The sequence below is a fragment of the Caretta caretta genome, chromosome 8 (assembly GCF_965140235.1).
Source record: "Caretta caretta isolate rCarCar2 chromosome 8, rCarCar1.hap1, whole genome shotgun sequence".
In the NCBI taxonomy this organism is placed as follows: domain Eukaryota; kingdom Metazoa; phylum Chordata; order Testudines; family Cheloniidae; genus Caretta; species Caretta caretta.
This window is the reverse complement of record NC_134213.1, coordinates 98,731,940-98,752,241: the sequence shown is the minus strand read 5'-3', so window position 1 is coordinate 98,752,241 and position 20,302 is coordinate 98,731,940. Positions and strand designations below refer to the sequence as shown.

At 38.9% G+C, this 20,302-nt stretch overlaps 1 protein-coding gene across 1 annotated transcript in view; it reads right to left on the bottom strand.

The window, feature by feature from the left end:
• Positions 1 to 20,302, bottom strand: part of NRDC (nardilysin convertase) — a 46,596-nt gene that overhangs the window by 23,173 nt on the left and 3,121 nt on the right. The window contains exons 2-16 of the mRNA XM_048861476.2: positions 16,736 to 17,036; positions 16,268 to 16,349; positions 14,212 to 14,365; positions 10,696 to 10,769; positions 9,421 to 9,516; positions 8,146 to 8,268; positions 6,908 to 6,965; positions 5,590 to 5,663; positions 5,270 to 5,339; positions 4,729 to 4,806; positions 3,745 to 3,865; positions 3,602 to 3,660; positions 2,493 to 2,547; positions 517 to 621; positions 142 to 265 (exon numbers count right to left, since the gene is read on the bottom strand). Of these exons, the coding sequence (XP_048717433.2) occupies positions 142 to 265; positions 517 to 621; positions 2,493 to 2,547; positions 3,602 to 3,660; positions 3,745 to 3,865; positions 4,729 to 4,806; positions 5,270 to 5,339; positions 5,590 to 5,663; positions 6,908 to 6,965; positions 8,146 to 8,268; positions 9,421 to 9,516; positions 10,696 to 10,769; positions 14,212 to 14,365; positions 16,268 to 16,349; positions 16,736 to 17,036 (1,574 nt within the window). The remainder of the gene's footprint in view (positions 1 to 141; positions 266 to 516; positions 622 to 2,492; positions 2,548 to 3,601; positions 3,661 to 3,744; positions 3,866 to 4,728; positions 4,807 to 5,269; positions 5,340 to 5,589; positions 5,664 to 6,907; positions 6,966 to 8,145; positions 8,269 to 9,420; positions 9,517 to 10,695; positions 10,770 to 14,211; positions 14,366 to 16,267; positions 16,350 to 16,735; positions 17,037 to 20,302) is intronic.

The window sequence follows — 20,302 nt, the reverse complement described above, 5'->3', positions numbered from 1 at the left end:
GGACAAAGCACCTAAGCCTCTACTGACTCATAATAAGGTCAAGATCAGAGTTGAGAAATCATCCTCCTGTGTACTTGCATGCTGTATTGCCACCCTGTTTAATAGCCTCTGTCACCTCAGATACCTCAAACGGTCATTTACCTTCCTCACTGTACTGTGTCCCAAACCATCTCTCCTTCAGATGACATTTTCCTTCGTTGGCAGCAGACAGCAGAACCAGGTTGGCTCTCTGAGGGCAGAGCTGGTTAAGGGCATCAGCAATGACCTACAAAGATAAACCAATATCTGAGTTCAAATGCAACTTTAGCTGTGTCTGTCAAGCTGTAAAACTTAAAATTATTCTGAAAATCCAGAAAACAAAAGGTTAAGAGTAGATCTGTAACCAAGCGATTTGCTTTCTAAATTTTTTTTCATTTCAGAAGTGATGCAAGTAACCTAGAAAACCCATTCCAATAGGTCTGAATTTCCCAAACTTTTACACCTCAAATACATGTTCAGAGCTACAGTGCTACTTACATCAGGTTTGTATTCAAACAAAAGCTGGTCTCCTGTCAAAAAGTCCTCTTTCTGAAACAACTGCATATTTTCACAAAGGCTTTCCACATAATCAACTGGATCAGTCTGTAAACAAGTAAAATGGTGTTTCACTCATCAGACATCTGAAATGTTCACTTTTTTTCCTAAATAGAGTTTATTGTGTGCTGCACTTGTTGAGTTTTAGTTTTGGTTACTGAGCCTAAATGCAATTCATAAACAAATCCTTACTCATGGTGCTCAAACACCCACTTCTCCCCACCCCTGCAACATTAGAGGGCTCATCCTTAAGAAGAAACATGAATGAAAAGGTTTCTACTTTCTCCCTATCTTGTGACTATCTGCAGAGAAGTTAGATCGGATTGTACTTTTACAAAAGCAAAAAGAATAACCGTATTATCCTGGCTACAATTATGGGTCTGTTTACACTAGGAAAAAAAGGCATTGCAAGATGCCACTGGTTAGAACATGTGGATGCAAGGCATATACCAGAGGTTCTCAACCTGCGGCCCATGGGACACTTGCAGCCCAATCAGCACAGAGCTGCAGCCCATGTGAGATCCTCAGTGCCATACAGGCAGTATTGGATGCAGCCCACATGTGTGTCCCACAATGGTAAATAGGTTGAGAACCACTGGCATATACAAACAGTAGCTGACCCTAGTTTTTTAACAAGTGCCAGTTGTACCACCTGGTAATCACACCCGAGAGGAACTCGGAAGCTGTGATTTCAGCTGCACTAGTTCAGCTATTTAGCCTAACTCCAGTCCACAATTCAGAAACGCCTTAATTTCTGAAGTTACCCATGGTGCATTTGTTATCTTTGCTATCCTTCTCTCCCACTTAGTGTGTATGTGTGTCTTGTTTTGTCTTAAAGGAAGCAAAGTTGGACTTCAACAACAGCTCCAAACCATCTAAACCAGGGGTTCTCAAACTGGGGGTCACGAGGTTATTACGTGGGGGTTGTGAGCTGTCCATCAACCACGCATGGGGCTGACAACCCAAGCCCCCATTAAATTAAATTAAAAACCCCTATTTTTAATTTTTTTTGGGGGGGGGTCACATTCAGAGGCTTGCTGTGTGAAAGGGGTAACCAATACAAAAAGTTTGAGAACCACTGATCTAAACTAACCTTTTCTCTTTTCCTCAAAAGAGACAGTTAATACCATTGAAAATACCGTCAAACAGGCATCTTTCCTGTAAGAGACTAGCTAAAGGGAAAGGGAATAATGGGATACTGTTACAACGAAAGCCTTAATACTTTCCATTTTAAATGCTTTTAAGTGTTTCTCCTTCTTTTCCTGTATCTTTCTTAAAAGGTTAAAAAGCTTTTATTACAATGGGAGTAAGCCAGTGATAACCTGACACAAAACCACAGACCACACTTAACTGTTTAATGCTTTAATAGCGAACAAGGATTGCATTAACACCTTACCACTTCTGGGCCAAACTCACCCTCCACCCCTTATTACAGAAAGCAGCGCTGATGTGTTAAGTGCTCCAAAGTGTCACAGTACCAAGAGCTGTTTCTCCACAAAACAGAGTATGCAGAAATGCTTGGGGGAGGAGAAGGAGGGCGGGGAGGGCAACATTAGCATTCATAGCACCTTACTGGTAAACAAGACAAGGTTCCATCTGCAAGGATTTCACAATATAGATCGGAAGATAAAGAGAAACTGACCATAATAAGCAAGGAAAGATGATCAAAAAGTGAAGAAAGGGATGACAGCCCTTGGAAGAACACCACATGCAAAAAATTCGAGTTGTGTTTTGGTTTTGTTAAAGGACAATTTCACAAGTCAAAAGTCTAACATTTCTCTACCTAGAATATGAATTCTAACACATTCTCGTTCTGCCTTATCTCATCTATGTTTTCAAAGTATTGCGAGATCAGAATTTTGCAAATCCTCTGACACACAAGCTACACACAGAAAGCAACTATGAAGATTAACTAGTACCTGTTCTTGGTAATGAAATTCATTAGCTTCAATCTTCTGGATCTCTTCCCAAATTCTGTAGGAGGAAAAAAGTTTCACCATTACGTTGCAACATTTATTACCAAGACACGAATGAAACACTATTTCTAGGCAGGATATCAGAGTGGAAATTCAAGTCAGCTTCTCTGCAATAATTCTTCATACATCTGTGAGAGGTGCACTCAAAATACACATACAACTCGTTTTATCTGGGAATCTCAAAAGCAGTTTACCCTTGTCAGTTGGCCCACATTATTCCTACAAATAATCATCCCCTTATTATAGATGGAGACCGTGAATCACAAAATAGTCAAGATCAGACAGCAAGTTAGTGGAAGAACTGAAAACTGAACCCAGAACTCATGACTTCTAGTCTCAGGCTCCAACTACTACACCACATTCAGAAATGCTTGAGCTTACTATTTGAGAAGGATGTGGCATGCAGGGATGTCTTTAGCAAGTCCCTAGGACAGAATTCTCCACTTCTTGTTTTTTTGTCTCCCACTAAGGGCATGTCTACATGCTGAGCTGAACCAGTTTAACTGCAGTATTATTTTAAACTAAATTTAGTTAATCAGTGTAAAAGGCTGCATGGACACTTATTGCACTTTAAAACAGGCTTACTTGGTCTACCTTAAGTCTGTTAGGAACAACTTTAAGTTAAACCAAAATAAACTGCTCTTAGACAGAAAGAAGTGTCCATAAACAGGAGCTAGCACCAGTTTATATTGGTTTAAAAAACAGTTTAAGGTAAACCGGTGCTATTTTTCCAGCCCTAAAATCAGAGCACTTGGGTCATTCAAATGGAAATGACTTAAGGTAAGAGCACATATGGTTGTGCTCTCTGAACACTAACCCTTTCCCTAAAGCATACAAGAGCAGTCAGCAAACCCCAGTCGGTGACAGTTACCGCTCCTCTGCAGTTTGTCATATTGCCTTTTTATGGTGACCTACAATTCCTGGGGCTTTTTTTAAACCAAAGCTTCCCCCCACCCCCCACCACCACTGATTCTTTGCATCTGTTCTCATATATATATTTATCAAAAAAGTAAAAAAAGATACAACACACTACAAAGGATTTAAATGGTTACCTTTTATCTGGCCCTCTTTTCTGCAACATCTTCAGATACTGAAATACAACATGTGCAACCTGAAGACAAAGACAAACTGATAAAGTTTTTTGACATTTGGAAATACCAAAATGGTCAGAAATCCAAGTTGCAATAAGGTTTACCTCACAGAAGTGCTTGTAACCTTCATCAGTCAAAGTCACAGAAATGCTGAAGATAGAGTAGGTGGAGTTCTGTTCAAATCCTGTCTCACCATTTCCTCCATATAATGCAAGGGCCCAAAATCTATTGAAGAATTAAACCCAGTATCCATTATTCCAGTTAAAAGCTATCCTGAAATACGGCTATAATTACAGTACGCTTATTTCAGACTTGCATAATGAAAGGACTGCCTGAAGGACTTGCAGAGATACCAAAACTGACTACTAGAAGATACCTTTCTACCAATTCACAAAACACAGTGCAAAGCTCTGAGAAATAAAAAATTAAAAACAGGACATTCTAGAAGGGCATACACCCTCTTGAGATTTATTTAGCATGAACCAAAAATGTTTTTTAAAGATCAAATATGCTGCTGGAACAAATCATGACTACTTTGTTTTCCCACAAGTGCTGATTACATGCCTGGTTTTTACACTGTAGGAACAGTGCTTCTTACACTGTGTTATCCAAATACTCTAAGGGAAGCAATGAACTTTCAGGACCATGATAGGTAAGAAAAATAATTCATTTTCTTTACATATAAATTTGCAATTCTGAATTCACAGAACATCTCTATTCTCAACATTTGGGATTTGAAAACCGATTAACAACAAGCATTTTGTTCATGTTTAAAAGTAGTGTTACCACCTTAATCCTCAGCTCTAACAAAAACAGAGGTTTCCATATACAACTTTTCAGCTGGAGTGCTCCAAGTGTCAGTCTCCAATTCTGGTTGCATTTTTTGTTTCTGGTACCAAGACAATAAGGAAGTAAATTCTCAGAGTATCCTAAACTACTTAAATAACATTGCTGCCACAAACTTGAAAGGGAATTACCAAGAAAAGTTGCCTCTTCTTAATCTTAGATCAATTTTCCCAAATATTTTCACTTTAGAATATTATTTTTCACTTTTATTACAGTGGACAGTATTGATATCTGATACATACTTTTTCCTAAGAAAGGAAAGAACACTGCCTTTGCCTTCATGTCCCACTAGCCAGGAGATATAGTGAAGTGGCTTTACCCTAAAACAAAAAAAGTTTACAATGACAAGACGTAAAACTACCATCTTTTATGCAAAGATCCCAAATCACCAGACAAACAACTCCATTATACACTGCCCAATTCACCCGTGACAAGTGTCATCTTTAAACAGCATCTCTATAAAGAGATATCAAATTGAAAATAGAAGTGGAATTTAGGTAGACAGAACATAATGACTCAACTGAAAATAAATCAGGACATTGAGATGAACAGCTCGTTTATTGATCATCAATTTAAGCTTAATCTGTATAAAACAGATTTAAATCAGTTTAAGAGTGTCCACACAGGGGTTTGCACTAGTTTATTTAGATTAATTTTAACACACCTTTACTTAAGCCAGCACAACTTGCAATATGAACAAATCTTAAGAGCCTCAGTTATTTAGAGGATTTTTTTTTCCTATAGTCAAGCATATGTCATCAATAAGATGTTGTCCAACTTCACCTGTAATGCTGATCCTGTGGGGGAAGTGCCCAGGTGATGCTCAATGAATGAACTTTTCTGACTGGAACAACTGAACAGGAAGAAATGTATTAATTAAATGCAAACACAGTACTACTCCTGTCTCTAAGTCTGATAAATCAGAAGTGGGCAAAATATTGTATTTAATGCAGAAAGTAATGGGAAAAATATATAACCCTACATTATTAAAACAAAAATAAATTGTCCATTTTAAAACAAAGAAATAAGAATCTGCACAGTGATATATACAATTCAAACTTAGAACACTTAACAATACAGAAAGAAGAAATCAGTTCACTCACCTCTGTAAAGTTTGTGAAATTCTGGTGTGTCAAAAGGCTGTGTCAGGTGACCAAAGCTTGGCCTGGGTAAGCCACTTTTAAAAAAATAAATAAATAAAATAAAATAGAAGTATGTAGCATGATGTTTACTTGTCATGATCCAGGTTCACACAGAGGCATGTACAAGCTGCTTTATGCCCACAGTCCTGAAGTGATGATCACCTCAAGCCCCTAGAGAACCAAAATGTCTAGTCTTTTGATGCGACTCTGGATTAGGGCACAAGAGCTACAAACATCCCGAATAAAAGGAAACACTACATTCACCAGTCCTCTGAGTACTTCCACAAACCCTGCCCCCCAAGTTTTGGGCACATCAATCCACTGATGGCACCAAACCTCCCAAAGCTAGCATGGAGCAGAAGTTTGGAGCAGGTGCAGGCAAGAATATCACAAAATTCACACACAGACTGCACCACCACACCTTGTTAAGTGCCTGGTAGGTTGTAAGAGCCCCTTGTTTCCCTATCCCTCTTTGATTTCTAATAGAGATATTGACATAAATAAGTAAACAAAAGGGTGCCATCTTTAAACAAAGATTATTTTGTCAGCAGGAACTTGCAGTTTGAGGAAGAGTGTGTAAGTCACCCAGTGTTCTGTAACACACCAAGAAGTGTTCACACCAGGTATGAGATGGGGGAAACAGTCATTTTCAGCTACAAATTGGTAAGATTGTTTTATTTATATTATTTTATTGTTAATTGAGGGGATACGCCCTATAAATTCAGCAATTTTAAGGTTAAGACAACATTTGGATTACGTGCCCATTTTAGACAGCATGCTACAGTGGATTATACTGTATTAGTTTGGAAAGCCACAATTAAAATCTGTTGTAGCTATAAAGATGACAGCTAACAATCACCACAAACCATTATTCAGCTGTAACTTGCTGCATTTATCTAACACAAAGCAGTGATGTAAGATTTAGAATGCTGTAACTGCAGATTATAATTTACCATCCAACCACAGCAGGCAACAAGGCACCAGCACAGGTGTAGCAGATGCCAATCATGCTCCAACTTCAGGCAGATACCCCATAGCATCTTAAATGCTTAAAACTTGCTATGCAAAAACATTAAGAAATATTTAACCAAAATAAAACCTAACTTTTAGCCTCCAAAGTCAAACAGTATTCAGTCAGAAGAGGATAATTTCCTCAATAATGGAGAAATGCCATTTTTAAAATCGCAACAGTTTTGAACAGTGCATGCATGGAATTTTGTAAGTCTTCAATGTAATTTCACAGCTTCCATGTAAGAAAGTAACCAAAAAAGAGTCTTACTTATTTGGGATCGCTGAGAAGATTTCAGTCACCCACTTTTCCAAAGTATCCAGAGTTTCTAGTAAGGAGAGAAAAAAAAAATACACCTTACTGAAGGACAAAGGCAGATTCTCATGATAAGGGCAGGTTACTAAACCTGCCCCATTTGCCCAAGTTAATTTAGGGAGACAGCAGGCCAGTTCTCTCTAAATTGGTAAGTGCTGGAGTGCAAACATCACTTTTTTAACAGAGATGGAACTAACAGAGATGCAGGGCTAGTGGTTCCCATGCATTTCTTCCAATCACAAGCAAAACCAACAGAACTACTATCAATGTAATCTGCCTTTTGCAAATACTACCCAAGGCCAATGCATCCAACTTAGCATGTTTTCCATTATTATAGTAGCATCTATAGAAGCCCTAACCTGGTAGGTACTGTACAAAAGTCTGGTAACACACAGACTCTGCCCTGAAAAGCATACAGTCTAGATAGGAAAAATAAAGGTCAGAGAGGAAAAGGTGGTATCCCCATTTTTACAGATGGAGAACTGAGGCACAGAGAATTTTAGGCTCAAAAGCAGCACTTAAGCCCATACCTAACTTCAAGAGTTTGCTTAAGTCTATCCCTATTCAGTAAAGGACTCAAACACATGCTTAACTGAACATGATAAACTCCCTTCAACCTCAAGCTTAAGTGCTTTGCTGAACTGAGATCTAACACAAGGTCGATCAGGATGTCATTTATAGAATGTATCAGCCCAAAGTACAAAATCATTTCACTACTGAAATGTTGTCACTTTCACCTGCATTCAGTTGTGGTGTGTGCCATGCAGTTTTGCCCAGGACAAACCCCTAATTCCTACTGAAAAAAAAGTCACAGAATCTCTAGTCTCCATACAGAGAAAACGGATCTTCTGTGTGAAGATCTCACCTGAAAACACACAAAAAGCAAGCTGCTGGAAATCAACGTAAGGACATCAAAGACAGATGAGAGTTTCAAGTCAGGATTCAAGCTTGTGGTTCCCTGGTTAGGTATTTCACAACTGATGGTTAGAACTCCAAGACATTCCTAAAAACTAATTTAAATGTTTAAAAGCTATGCACATAGATGCTTGCCCAGCAAGCCTGTAGAACAATACAAGTCACAGACGTGAAGCACTATGTAAGCAGATGGGGCTAGAGCTAAGCTGAGACTTAAAACAGACCACTATTTCAAAGCAGTATATAACTGACTGTATATAAGCAACAACTGCTGTTACCTTTAGATTGGACGACTAAAGTCATATAGTGAGCAGAGTAATAGCGCTGCCAGAAATCCCTCAGCCTGGTGTAGGTATCAATATTATTCATTTTAGGCTCATGTTTGAGTGTCTCTGCATTGCCTGTAAATATATTCAAAAAATGGTCAGTTATCTGGATACTGATATGCCACAGCCTCATATAACATAAGATCACAGGACCCAGTCTTGGACTCCTTGAGTACCAAAAACTCCCAGTAAAGCCAACAGGAATTCTGTACATGCAAGGGATGCAGGATCTGGCACAGAGTGTTCTAATGGCATAAATACACAAAGAAATGCTGAAAACATACACAGGACTTTTTAAACTAATGTTAAGGTTCTGTATTAACACACAAAAACAACTGCCAGAAAACAGAGTTAAAGGAACATCAACTTTGAAGTTACACTTCACTCAGTTTTTACTTAGTATTGTAACAAGTAACAAATATTTCAGGAAAAAGTGTTTTCTGTCTGTTCACTTTGTGCACTGTGGACAGCTCTTGGTGTATGGCCTTTTTGTTTCCCCTATTTATGCAACACTTTCTCCCCTATTGCACAACTAATTTAAAAGGAAAATGTGACTGTAAAACTGAAACAGTTGTCAGGAGAGATTCAGCTGTAGATGTAGCACATGGAACTACACTCCATTTTTTAACCTGACTAGATTTCAAAGCTGATAAGGTTTAACACAAGCATTAGATTGTAACTTACGCACAGCAGCACACTTGGGACTTGGTGCAGAAGGGCTCTCCTGGGACCATATGAAGTGAATTCTCTCCCACCCACAAGGCTGTGGAATGGCAGAGAAGCAACTCTTCATCTGCTACTGCAGCCCTGAGACTGAACCAACTCTTCTGAAATACCTTCCTAGACTCAGTCCTTGTGAGCCCACATGTACTTTTTCTTTTATGTCCAGATACAAACCTTATTTTCCCAAGGATTTTTAAAGGAAAAAGACAAGAGGTTATGCAAACCAGGGCTTCCCTAAAGAGCATCACCAGTACGCTAACACAAACTGACCATGAGCCAGTCTAACTAGCACCAGCTAAATATTGAAAATATATTAAATAGATGTTGCACCTTTTATCCCAAAGTGTTTTACTGTATTCAGAATGAAGAACTGTTTTCACGCATTTCAACTGCCACCAGATTTTAGTGCAATACTACAAATAATCCCATATCGTTAAGACATTTTACTACCTTTTCTAACACCACATGTTTAATGAAGTCTTAGAGTGTCAGAAAAGAACATACCCCAAAAGAATTTCTTCATAGGATGCCCAGGCCTGGCAAGGCTTCCAAACAGCATTTCCTTTCTGTTTGCATCAGAGGGTCTTGCTAGTTGATACTCTGTTAATTTAAAGCATTAGCACTGTATAAACATCACTATGTGAGGCAATGTTGCTATGTAACGAATACTAACCTTGAAAGGGGATACATTATATGGAGCAACACTGGGAGCATTTTTTGCCAGGCACATGAAGCAGCAGTGAAGTAGCTGAACTACATCACTTCTCCCCCCCACCCCCGGCTCAAAATGGACAAAGAAGAGAACAAAACCTCAGTTCATTGCTGAGAAGCCAAGTATGGGGAGGGAAGGGAAAACCAAGGGAGGGTGAGGGGGGAGAGAGACATTTAGTGCCCAATCCTGCAACGTTTTGCATGCCCTCAACTTCCATTTACTGGGAATGGAGAACCGGCAACACCTTGCAGAATTGGACCTTTAAAAAAGAAAGTACAATAGAACAGGTTAAATATTACTATCCCTTGTAATTTATAGCAAAAGTTTATCTACCCTGGAACTCCAGCAGGATTAAGAAATCAAGATTGAACACTGAGCTGCTGAAGCATGAGGGATTCTTAGACTGTTTTAAACTCTGTTTTAGTTAACTTAAATTTAACTCAGCCCCCTGAGAAGCACTTCAGAGAACAGACGTCCTTGTTAAAGATCATATTCAGTGGAAGGGATGAGAAAGTTCACAATACACATTTGGGGCCGTTAGTATGTCCTCTAACAAAATCAGGGAAGACCATACTTATAATTCCTACCTTAAAAAACAAGAAGAAAAAATATTTTTAATATTTCCCTAAAAACTCACCCCTTTCAGGTCTTCTTTATGTATCAGAGCATCAAAAAGCAGCAGCAACCATTTTCACCTCTTTGCAGATTACCTCTAACCTAATTCTTTTTCATTCTGTACTTCAGTTTTGTTTTGCTTTATTGATTTAGCGAAGTTTTTCAGACGTGCTTCTGTCAGCTATATGTACTGCCTTATTGTCAGAAAACTTAGGTACTCCCTGCCCAATTAGATACTACTTTGGGCTTTACTAGAACATGTGGTGAATCAGAAGTGGAGCATATTGGTTATATTTGAGGGAAACAGTATCTAAATAAATTCAGTACTCAGTACTTTAAGTGGGGAGTTTTGCAATATATTGTTATAACAAGCACCAAACATTCTAAAGAATAATGGTGGAGGGGGAGGGCGCAGGGGTGGGGAATACTGCTGAGAAGAACATTACACTCACCACTGTCCACAGCCTCAACTTCCCGGTCAATTGCATCCCTGATCATTAGTGGGTGAATGAAGAACTGTGCCCACCTAAAAAATAAAGAAAAATGGTAAATTTCATTCTCCCCCCCTCCCAACTGTCTAGTGAGCAGAACAAAAAAAGATTTTCTATAACAAAAAAATCCTGTTTTTGTGACAAACAACATCCACTGTTTTTACATTTAGAATTTCCATTAAGTCAGAAATGTTTTATTCTAAACTACATTTTCACCAGTTCTTAAAGCCTTTATAGAAAAATATATAAAGCCAATTAAGCATTCTTAAAAACTAGAAAAAGCAAGGGCCCTTAGTCTTTGGAGTGGAAGTGCATTGGTAGGACATGGTACCAAAGGATGCATGGTTATCTGCCTTTACATCCCAAGAATGATCATATCAGTGGTCCATCTAGCCTAATTTTAGTCTCCAACAGGGCTACCAATACCAGATGCTTCAGTGGATAAGGGATTAAGCATTGAATTTTTAAATTAAGTTGGACAATATCAATGCAGTTAGGTGATTTGATCCTGGAGTAACTGACAAGCGGGTTATGTATAAGTACATTTTTAGAGACTGGCAAGAGCTTTGGATAGCTGACCTTTTATTGGAGACTAGAAAACAATGAAAATAAACAAACGTCTAATTATTTTTTAAAATCCTATTCAGCTTTTTGCTTTAACATCGTGCGGCAAAGCGTTCCATAGCTTCATTATCCATTGAGCTAAAGAATATTTCCTTTCATTAGTTTGTAATCTGTTGCCTTTCACATTCATTAGCTGCAGTCATTCTTGTATGAGTAAGGTTAACAAATTACTTTTTCTATACCTTATATTACTTTACAAACTCTATCATATCCTTTCTGTGTCTCAATAGCCCCATTCTTTTCAATCCCTCTGTATAAGAAAAATCTTAACATACCTCTAAATATTTTTGTTGCTAGTTTCTAGACCCCTTCAAGCTTAAAGGGTTGAATTCTGCCCTGAAATCAGTGGTTCTCAAACTTTTGTACTGGTGACCCCTTTCACACAGCAAGCCTCTAAGTGTGACACCCCCCCCCCCATATATTAAGAAGTAACACCATTATAAATGCTGGATGCAAAGCGGGGTTTGGGGTGGAGGCTGACAGCTCATGACCCCCCATGTAATAACCTTGTGACCCCCCAGAGGGGTCCTGACCCCCAGTTTGAGAACCCCTGCCTTTAAATGTTTGCTCATAGCTCCCATAAAAGTAGCACTCCCATTGTGTGTACGTTCTCACAAACTTTAGCTCAATCAACATATTAATGGCTTTGATAAAAAACACACAATTGCTGTGCAGACTACTTTCCTCCTGCAGGAGGATGGGGGGCAAGAAGTGGGAAATACCTGTATTAAAAATATTAAACTTGCACTTCTAAAAAGGAGAGAAGATACTTTTCTCCTTATGGCAGGAATCCAGTTAGAATGGTGGAGCTTTATTGTGCTACCATATCATATGGCCTGGTGTGAACAAATTCAATGATCTTTCATGGCACTAAACATGTACTTTCTTGAATAGTACCACATAAACTAGCGTTTCTGTAAGACTGAAGATTTTCTCTTTTTTGAAGAGAGACTTAACCAAAAATTAAACAGCTTCAGGGGGCACATATTTAAAAGGAACAGGCCACTAAAAGATTCTAGCTGCAGCTCTCCTGAGTAATTGATAAATGGAATGAACTAGAAATGGCAACAACAGGAGGCTTTACTATAGAGTCCTAAAATATAGCCAACACGTTATCTGCAGTAAACATACATTGTGAATGTATAGTTACACAGCCCATGGCAGCAAGCCTCCCAGCCCAGTCTGATAGAGTTGGACTAGCGGGGCTTGCATTAATGCCCTAAAAATAGCACGTAGACAGTGCTTTGGGGGCCAGGCTCTGAAGCCAAAGAGGGCAGACTTCAGAGCCCAAACTCCATCCTGAAACAGAACTTCAAAGTGCTGTCTGTGATATTGCAGTCCATATGTTTTATGGAAATATGTTTATAAGTGTGAATATGATGTAACTGGAATATGCTTCATGCAAAAGGTCTCTTCTAACGTATCATTACAAATTTTATAATCTACTGAGTGTGTTCATCCTATTTGTATGCATGTATCCTTTTTGTATCTAAAACTAGAAATATGAAGTATTACTCTGAGGTCCTATTGTAATTATGCAAAGTGTGAGCCATCAATGGTGGCTTAGGATCTTGCATTAACTAGAACAATTGGTTATAAATGGCTCAGTTTACTTGTAAGCCTTCCTGTGTTCCTGTGAGTCAGCCGGAAAAAATGGAGGCTTGGGGACTCACAGGATACGTGAACATGTCACCTGATACTGGAATCCATCTTAAACCTGGTGCTTTTCCATTTAGAAGGAGAGGTGACAAAAAAAGACAAAAGATTCCCACCTTGTGCCAAAGCCATAAAAGGCGGTGGAACAGAACAAAGGGGGCTGCCAGTCATGAGAAATCCCCTAGTTACCACCTGAGCTGGAACTAACAAGAACTGTACCGGGGAAATGATTGGGCCCAGACTAGAAAGGAGTCTAGTCTGTGAAACTGGAACATCTCTGAGGGTGAGATTTACCTGTATTCAGTTTCTTAATGTATTAGGCTTAGACTTGTGTATTTTGTTTTATTTTGCTTGGTGACTTACTTTGTTCTGTCTGTTATTTCTTGAAACCACTTAAATCCTACTTTTTATACTTAATAAAATCACTTTCGTTTATTAATTAACCCAGAATAAGTGATTAATATCTGGGGGAGCAAACAGCTGTGCATCTCTCTCTGTGTTACAGAGGATAGACAATTTATGAGTTTACCCTGTATAAGCTTTATACAGCGTAAAACAGATTTGGGGTTTGGATCCCATTGGGAACTGGGTGTCTGGGTGCTGGAGATAGGTGATTTGCTGAGCAGTTTTTGGTTAAAGTCAGCAGCTTTCGGGGTGTGGTTCTGACCTGGGTCTGTGTTGCAGCAGACTAGCGTGTCTGGCTCAACAAGGCAGGGTTCTGGAGTCCCAAGCCATCAGGGAAAACGGGCTCAGAGGTAATTTCAGCACATCAGGTGACAGTCCCAAGGGGGTCTCTGTAACCGAACCCATCACACTGTCTACATGCTATTTTAGAGCACTAGCCTGAGTCCGTCCACTCAGACTGGAAAGCTCACTGCCACAGGCTGTGTAGACATACCCATTGAAGTCTTGCCTCCTCTTGTAGCAGGTGCACAAATCACCTTAATCACAAGAGAATTAACACAACTGTGAGGTACAGCTGCAATCTCAAAAGATAGCAAGAGATCCAAAAGATAGTCAGTCCCTCCATCTATGTCATCTGTTGCAATAAGGAGACCGCTAAAAATTAAGCCACCGCAGGTTCCCTTCAATCAGGCCAAGATAAAAGCAATGCAAAGTTACACACAGTCTCCTCAGGCAGATAGAGATCATGTTAGTCTATTTTAACCTATCCTTTTTTTGGTATGATCGAGTTACCTGTCAAGTGCTTCTTTAAAGTATTTCCTCTGTACATCAAACTGGAAGACTGTCCGCTCACAGTCAGTTGAGGCATTGTCACTGCCCCCATGTTTCTTCAGGAACGCATCAAACCCATTCTCATCTGGATACTTCAAACTGCCCATAAACACCACTGAAACACAATCCATCAAAATTAGGGAGATTTTATAAACATTTGATTGCAGAAAGACAGAGGCATCACCTAGAACACGAAGTAATTACATACTGATGGCCTGATTTTCCACTGCCTTGCATTTCATGTAGTCATTTACACCTGTAGCAAGTGGGTGTAAGATGCTACCAAATAAGAATAGTAGCATTTTACACCAACTTGCCACAGACAAACAACTGTACCATGGATAAGGTAGTTGAAAAGCAGGCTGGTCAGTTACTGTGGGCCTAACATCATTCAATAATTCAGGAATATGAAACGCTTGTTCTCAAGTATGTCTTAAGCCACAACTTGACTGAGTACCCTGATCTGAATTCGGCCCTAGTGGTCACTATACAAAGGCCAAACATGCAAGCTATCGATCACCACCTCCCATGAGCCATTTGTGGGCTCATCTGCAGGTGTATTCATTAAGGAAAGGTGATATCTTTTATTGGACCAACTTCTGTTGGTGAGAAAGACAAGCTTTCAAGCCCCACACAGCTCTTCTTTGGGTCTGGGAAAGGTACGCCCAGCATCACCCAACAGAAGCTGATCCAATAAAAGATCCTCATCCACCTTGTGTCCCTAACATCCTGGGACCAATAAGGCTACAACTACACTGCATACAGAAAAGGAGAGAGAGGTGAACTAAAAGGGAAAAAATTCAGTATTGATGGGACAAAGCCTCTAAATTTCCTCCTAGTCAAGCCTGTTTGACAGGAAAGTCAAGATTTAAAGAACAAGCAAGAAGCCTATCCTGAGGGAAACATGAGGCACAACAATAAAAACAAAGGTTCTGGTTGTGCTCTCACATACACTGATGTAAATCAGGAACAATTCCACTGAAGTCAATGGAGTTACATGGGTGCAAAAGCAGTGGAAGAGTGTGCAAATCAAGACCAACGGTTTTAGGGTTTTTTTGTTGCTGTTGTTTTTTAAAGTGCCTTCTCTCTCATGTGTGTTTCCTAGGACTACCCATGAATATTGAAAAGCTTACAAGATAACCTTTAATATACACTTTAATAAAAACCCATCTTGCTTTGTTTTGGGAGACACTCCCTCAAATTTACAAGAGCACAGAAAAAAAAATAACCACTCAAAACCAACAACAAGAAAGAAAAATCCACCACTCAACTAAGGCTCTCAAAAGAAAATTTTAGAATTGCTATTGGACAATGTTTGCAAAGGAGCAATTCATTGAATCAAATGAAAATAGGATCAGGGAAAACAGAACAGCTGAATTCAAAATTTTGCTAGAGACCTGCACATCTAACCAGAGAAATCAGAATCAATCAAGCATGCTTTTAGTTCTCTGAGAAAGGCCTGGTCCACATTTAACAACAGATTAAGTGTTAGAAAGCAGAGTTTGGGGGGGCGATATATACACACACAGCACTATGGTCACACAGATACAAAAAGCTACATTTAGACTTAGCTAGGTTACTTATACTGTCCAATACTTAAGGCCATAAAAATCTACAAAATACAAAGTTAAGGAGTGAATTCTCATGACTCATGTATACATCTTTTTATTATATGTTTTGCATTCTCCCTTATTAAACTGTATTATTCCAAAACAGTCGCCTCCATACTTTAAAATTGAAGCAAACTGAACTTCAACTACATTTTATACCACTTACAACCTATCACAACATTTTAGATAGGAAGAGTTATTTTGTATGCAAACAGTCATTAATCAAGTATTCTACATTTAGTTGGAGTTCAGTGGGGAAAAATCTCAGGCACACGAGATTTGAAATGGGAAAAAATTAATTCTGCAGTCTAGAACGCTGCTTTTTTAGTGTCTTATATAAACTCAAACCACTTGGCAACACATTTTTCACTGAAGTAGGAAAATGTGAAATATAAACAGATACATACTGTGTTCCAGAAAGTGTGCTAATCCAGGTAGGTCTTCAGGGTCAGAGAAGCTGCCAACAGCAACACAAAGGGCAGCTGCAGACTAGAAAATGAACCACAGTGTCATTTTTCAAAATTTTATCTGGTAGCAATGAATCCCACACCAACCAAGCAGTTACCCTATTCCTCCCAGGAATAAAAGAGGAAAATGGACCAGGACTATACTATTGTTTCATTCTGCTGCTATTCCTGCTGCAATCACGGGGTAAGCACTGTGTCCATGAGTAACAGTACAAGCTCAAACCTGGGCAAAATATGGGGTCTCACATAAATGTGATGAAGGCAATATAAATACAAAGATAAATTAGATAGGGGGGGGACACAGGCATAGAAAACTAGCCCGCTTGTCTGACCACAGCACTTCAGAGTTTGGGCCTAGGCAGGAGTCCTCCGTTTAACAATTTTTCATTTTATAGAATTAGTACATACCTGCTTTTCTGTACAACCTCTCTTTCTTGTCTCTTCCTTTTCTGCTAGTTCTTCCAATTCACTGTCATCAGGGTCATGGAGATCCTCATCATCTCCACCATCATCATCTTCGTCATAGTCATCGTCGTCGTCAGCTTCTTTGTCATCTTCAATCTCTGCTCCAGAGTCGTCATCCTCATCACTTGCATCCTCAGATTCATCACTGTCCTCCCCCTCCGAAGACACCACAGAAGGGGCAGTGTCCATGTTATTTAAATCCGAAATCAACAGCACACACAAGCCATTTTGTAATTTGATGTACCTATAAGAATAATTATACGACTATTTAGACTTTTCACTTGTTTCCTAAAACCTCTGAACCTCACAGAGAGTTTGACTGTTTCTGGATTTGCCACAATTGTTCTGGGCTCTTCAACTGAAGTTCCTTAGTCAAACCCTCTAAATCAAAACAACTGAAGATCTAAAGCAAGATGAATAATTTCACCATGCAAAAGTAAAACCAGAACTTAATCTACCAGTACATTTTTTTACTGTTTAATTAAATATGCCTTATAAGCTGACATGGGCTTAACTTTTATAAAACAGTCTGCACATACATTAATTCCTACATTATTAAAGTCACATACAGTTAAGGATAACAAGGCCCAATCCCCAATTCAGATTTTCCAGATCTAGGTTTACAAAGTATGAAAGGAAGGTGTAATATGATTAAGATTCATTGTGTTTTACTTGACAATTAATCGTTATATGAGTGAATTATTGGTCCAACTTTTTTTTTTCCCCCACACAGATGCAAAATATTTACTTGTCAAGTGCTCAGGCTGACATGGTAGCGTACATTATATGAAAAGCTCTACAGGTATCAAAGTATGACAGGAATGTGAGGTATCCAGTGTTATTGTACACCTGTTGGTTGCAGACTATATGTGAGGAGCATTTTAAGATTTAATGGAGAGAAATGGAAGTAGCTCAAAGCACTAGCAGAAGCCGTATGAAAAGTTTAGTGAGATAAGGTCAGTGGAAAGTATGTGAGCTTTTATTACCTTATGTAACTTTAAAAAAAAAAAAAACACATCAAATGCTGCAGTTAGGGAAAGAACTTCATAAACAGTATGTTAGATTAGTTTACTGAAGCAAATACACCTGTAAGTGCAACTAGTTTTATGCAGACAGACCTTTGCACCCAGAAAGCTCACTGATGTGAATATGGGTCTTTACACTGCCTGTTCAGAGCAGTTTGTAAGAGTGGGTCTTAATCTTTCCTTAAGTCAATTTCTCAAGACCCCTAATCATTGTTGCTCTGAATTTCTTCCCAGATGCGCCTCTTCTTCACAACAGAGAGAAGATATAACTTCTCAGCTCCATGACTTTAAACTGCTACAGCCTAAAGAAAATAACTGGCTTTCTTTGCTGTTATAATGCAGCACAAAAATGTAACTCGCTGCCCAGTGTCATCCTACAACTCTTCTCAGTACTACAGCTTTATCCAGTGTGCATACATGAGTGGAGGGTGAAGCTACTTCCACAAAAAAGTTAGCTGTGTATTCTTCCCCAGCTGATTCTCATTTGTGTTCTACTGAGTGTTATAAAGTTAAGAAGTTACGATTTAACATTCTACAGGGCCAAAACCAATCTAAAAGGCCAAGAGGTCCAAGTCACCACCTCCAGTTACTGGCTCTCTTTGCGATTTATCATCCTTAGCCCAGCAAAGGAAGAGGATCACATTTACTCAATAGGGGAGAAGTCCACCCTTCACTTGATCTGGAGGGAAAAGCCAAACTATTATTAGTTGGAGGTATCATGACAATAGTTTTTAAATAGTTCTCTGTTATGCAGAACTAACTAACTTTTGAGACAATCCCACTCCATGCCCATAAAGCTACACCTCTTCCACCAACACTGAATCTTAATTATACCATACATACAAATTTGGAAAATTATTTACAATGGTAACTGCATAAATATTATACATACACAATTCCAAATACTGCCTATAACATTTACTCGAATCCCGCAGAACTCAAAGCACAATCCTCATCTTATGTAATTTCAGAATAGCTTCAGGATGTCTGCAACTGAACGGCATCAGTTGTCCTCTTCACTGATGGAGATAGTTAGCTTCTTCAGCTTTTCATGGCCACACAATGGGTACTCATTTGCTAGTGATCAATATGAAGGTGAAGGTGAAGCAACACAGCTTCCCTATTGTTTTGGAAGAAAGATTTGACAGATGCCGTATGCTGGTTTGGCAAGTTTTATCTTTTAAAGTCTTCATTATTTTTTCTGTCCTCACCACACTTCGCCCTATAAATAAGTGAGCAGATAATACTTCTGTGTATTTACTCCCAACCTCCAGATCATCACTGAAGATGTTAAGTAGCAAGGCAGGGAAACAGATTCCCTGAACAAGGCTGTGGATGAACTAGGAAACTGCTGAAGGCGTTTTGGTTTCAGCTAGCAAGAATCTAAAACAGAGTTAGGTAATGTTAAGCGGAGATGCTAGTGGAGCTAGCTGTTGTTCACTTTTTCCATGTTTTAGTCACATCTGGAAAAAGAGAGAAGTATAATCAAACTATAACTGAACACTAGTTACTGCTAGTGTCTGAGCAGCAGGTAGGAGTGATGAAGGACTCCTATCAATGAACCTAAAACACGAAGACAAACAAGGGTGGTGTATATTTTGGTTGCTTTTTAGAAAACCTTCATTAGTGTTTGTTCAGACTAGACATTGGCCACAGAATGGCCAGGATTTTGTTTTTTAAAAGGGATATAAAATGTAAACTCCATGGCTAGCATTAACAGAAGACTTATTCTTGTGACAAGGTACTTCTTTACATGTCAACTAGTCAAAAAAACAGCTGGCTAGAGCCTCTGCTCCATCCAGCAGAGGAAATTCCATTTACTGAATTAAAATCCTAATGCTGATATAAGATGCTTCAGATATACAGATGAACATACCAGAGAGTATTTGTGGGTAATAAAAGTGAGAATGCTCCAAACACAGCAATTTTGGAGGTAACTTAAATGATATTCTGACACATTTGTTCTTATAACTAATAACAGATGCATATGAATTTAGGTTAAGGAACATTATAGGGTATTGTAATTATCCAAGTACAAATATTATAAACCCAGGAAACTTGGATAAGGTTAAACTTAAAGAATTCCAAACACACACATTAATGGTATGGAAATGTACAGTTAAGGCAACTGAATGACCCTATGGCCCAGCTATTATGACTAATACATGGATATTTTTGTCCCAGTTAACCAATTTAAAATTTTTCACCCCATTATGGTGTCACTATAGGGCACAGCGACTTTGTTTTGATGTTTGAAGGGTATAGTTTGGCAAGAGGTAATGGTGGAACGCTGGCATCCCTAGGGCACAGAATTAAGGCTATGGTGTAAGGTCTGTGGTGTACAGTAGTGGTTAAGTGTGTCTGTGAGAGGAGAAGTAGATGGCATATACAGTTAGACTGCCTGCTTTTTGAATATTTTGCTTATGAGTAGTCAGATGTGTCATATAGCAACACCAAAGTTGTGTTCTAAGGGTGAGATTTTCAA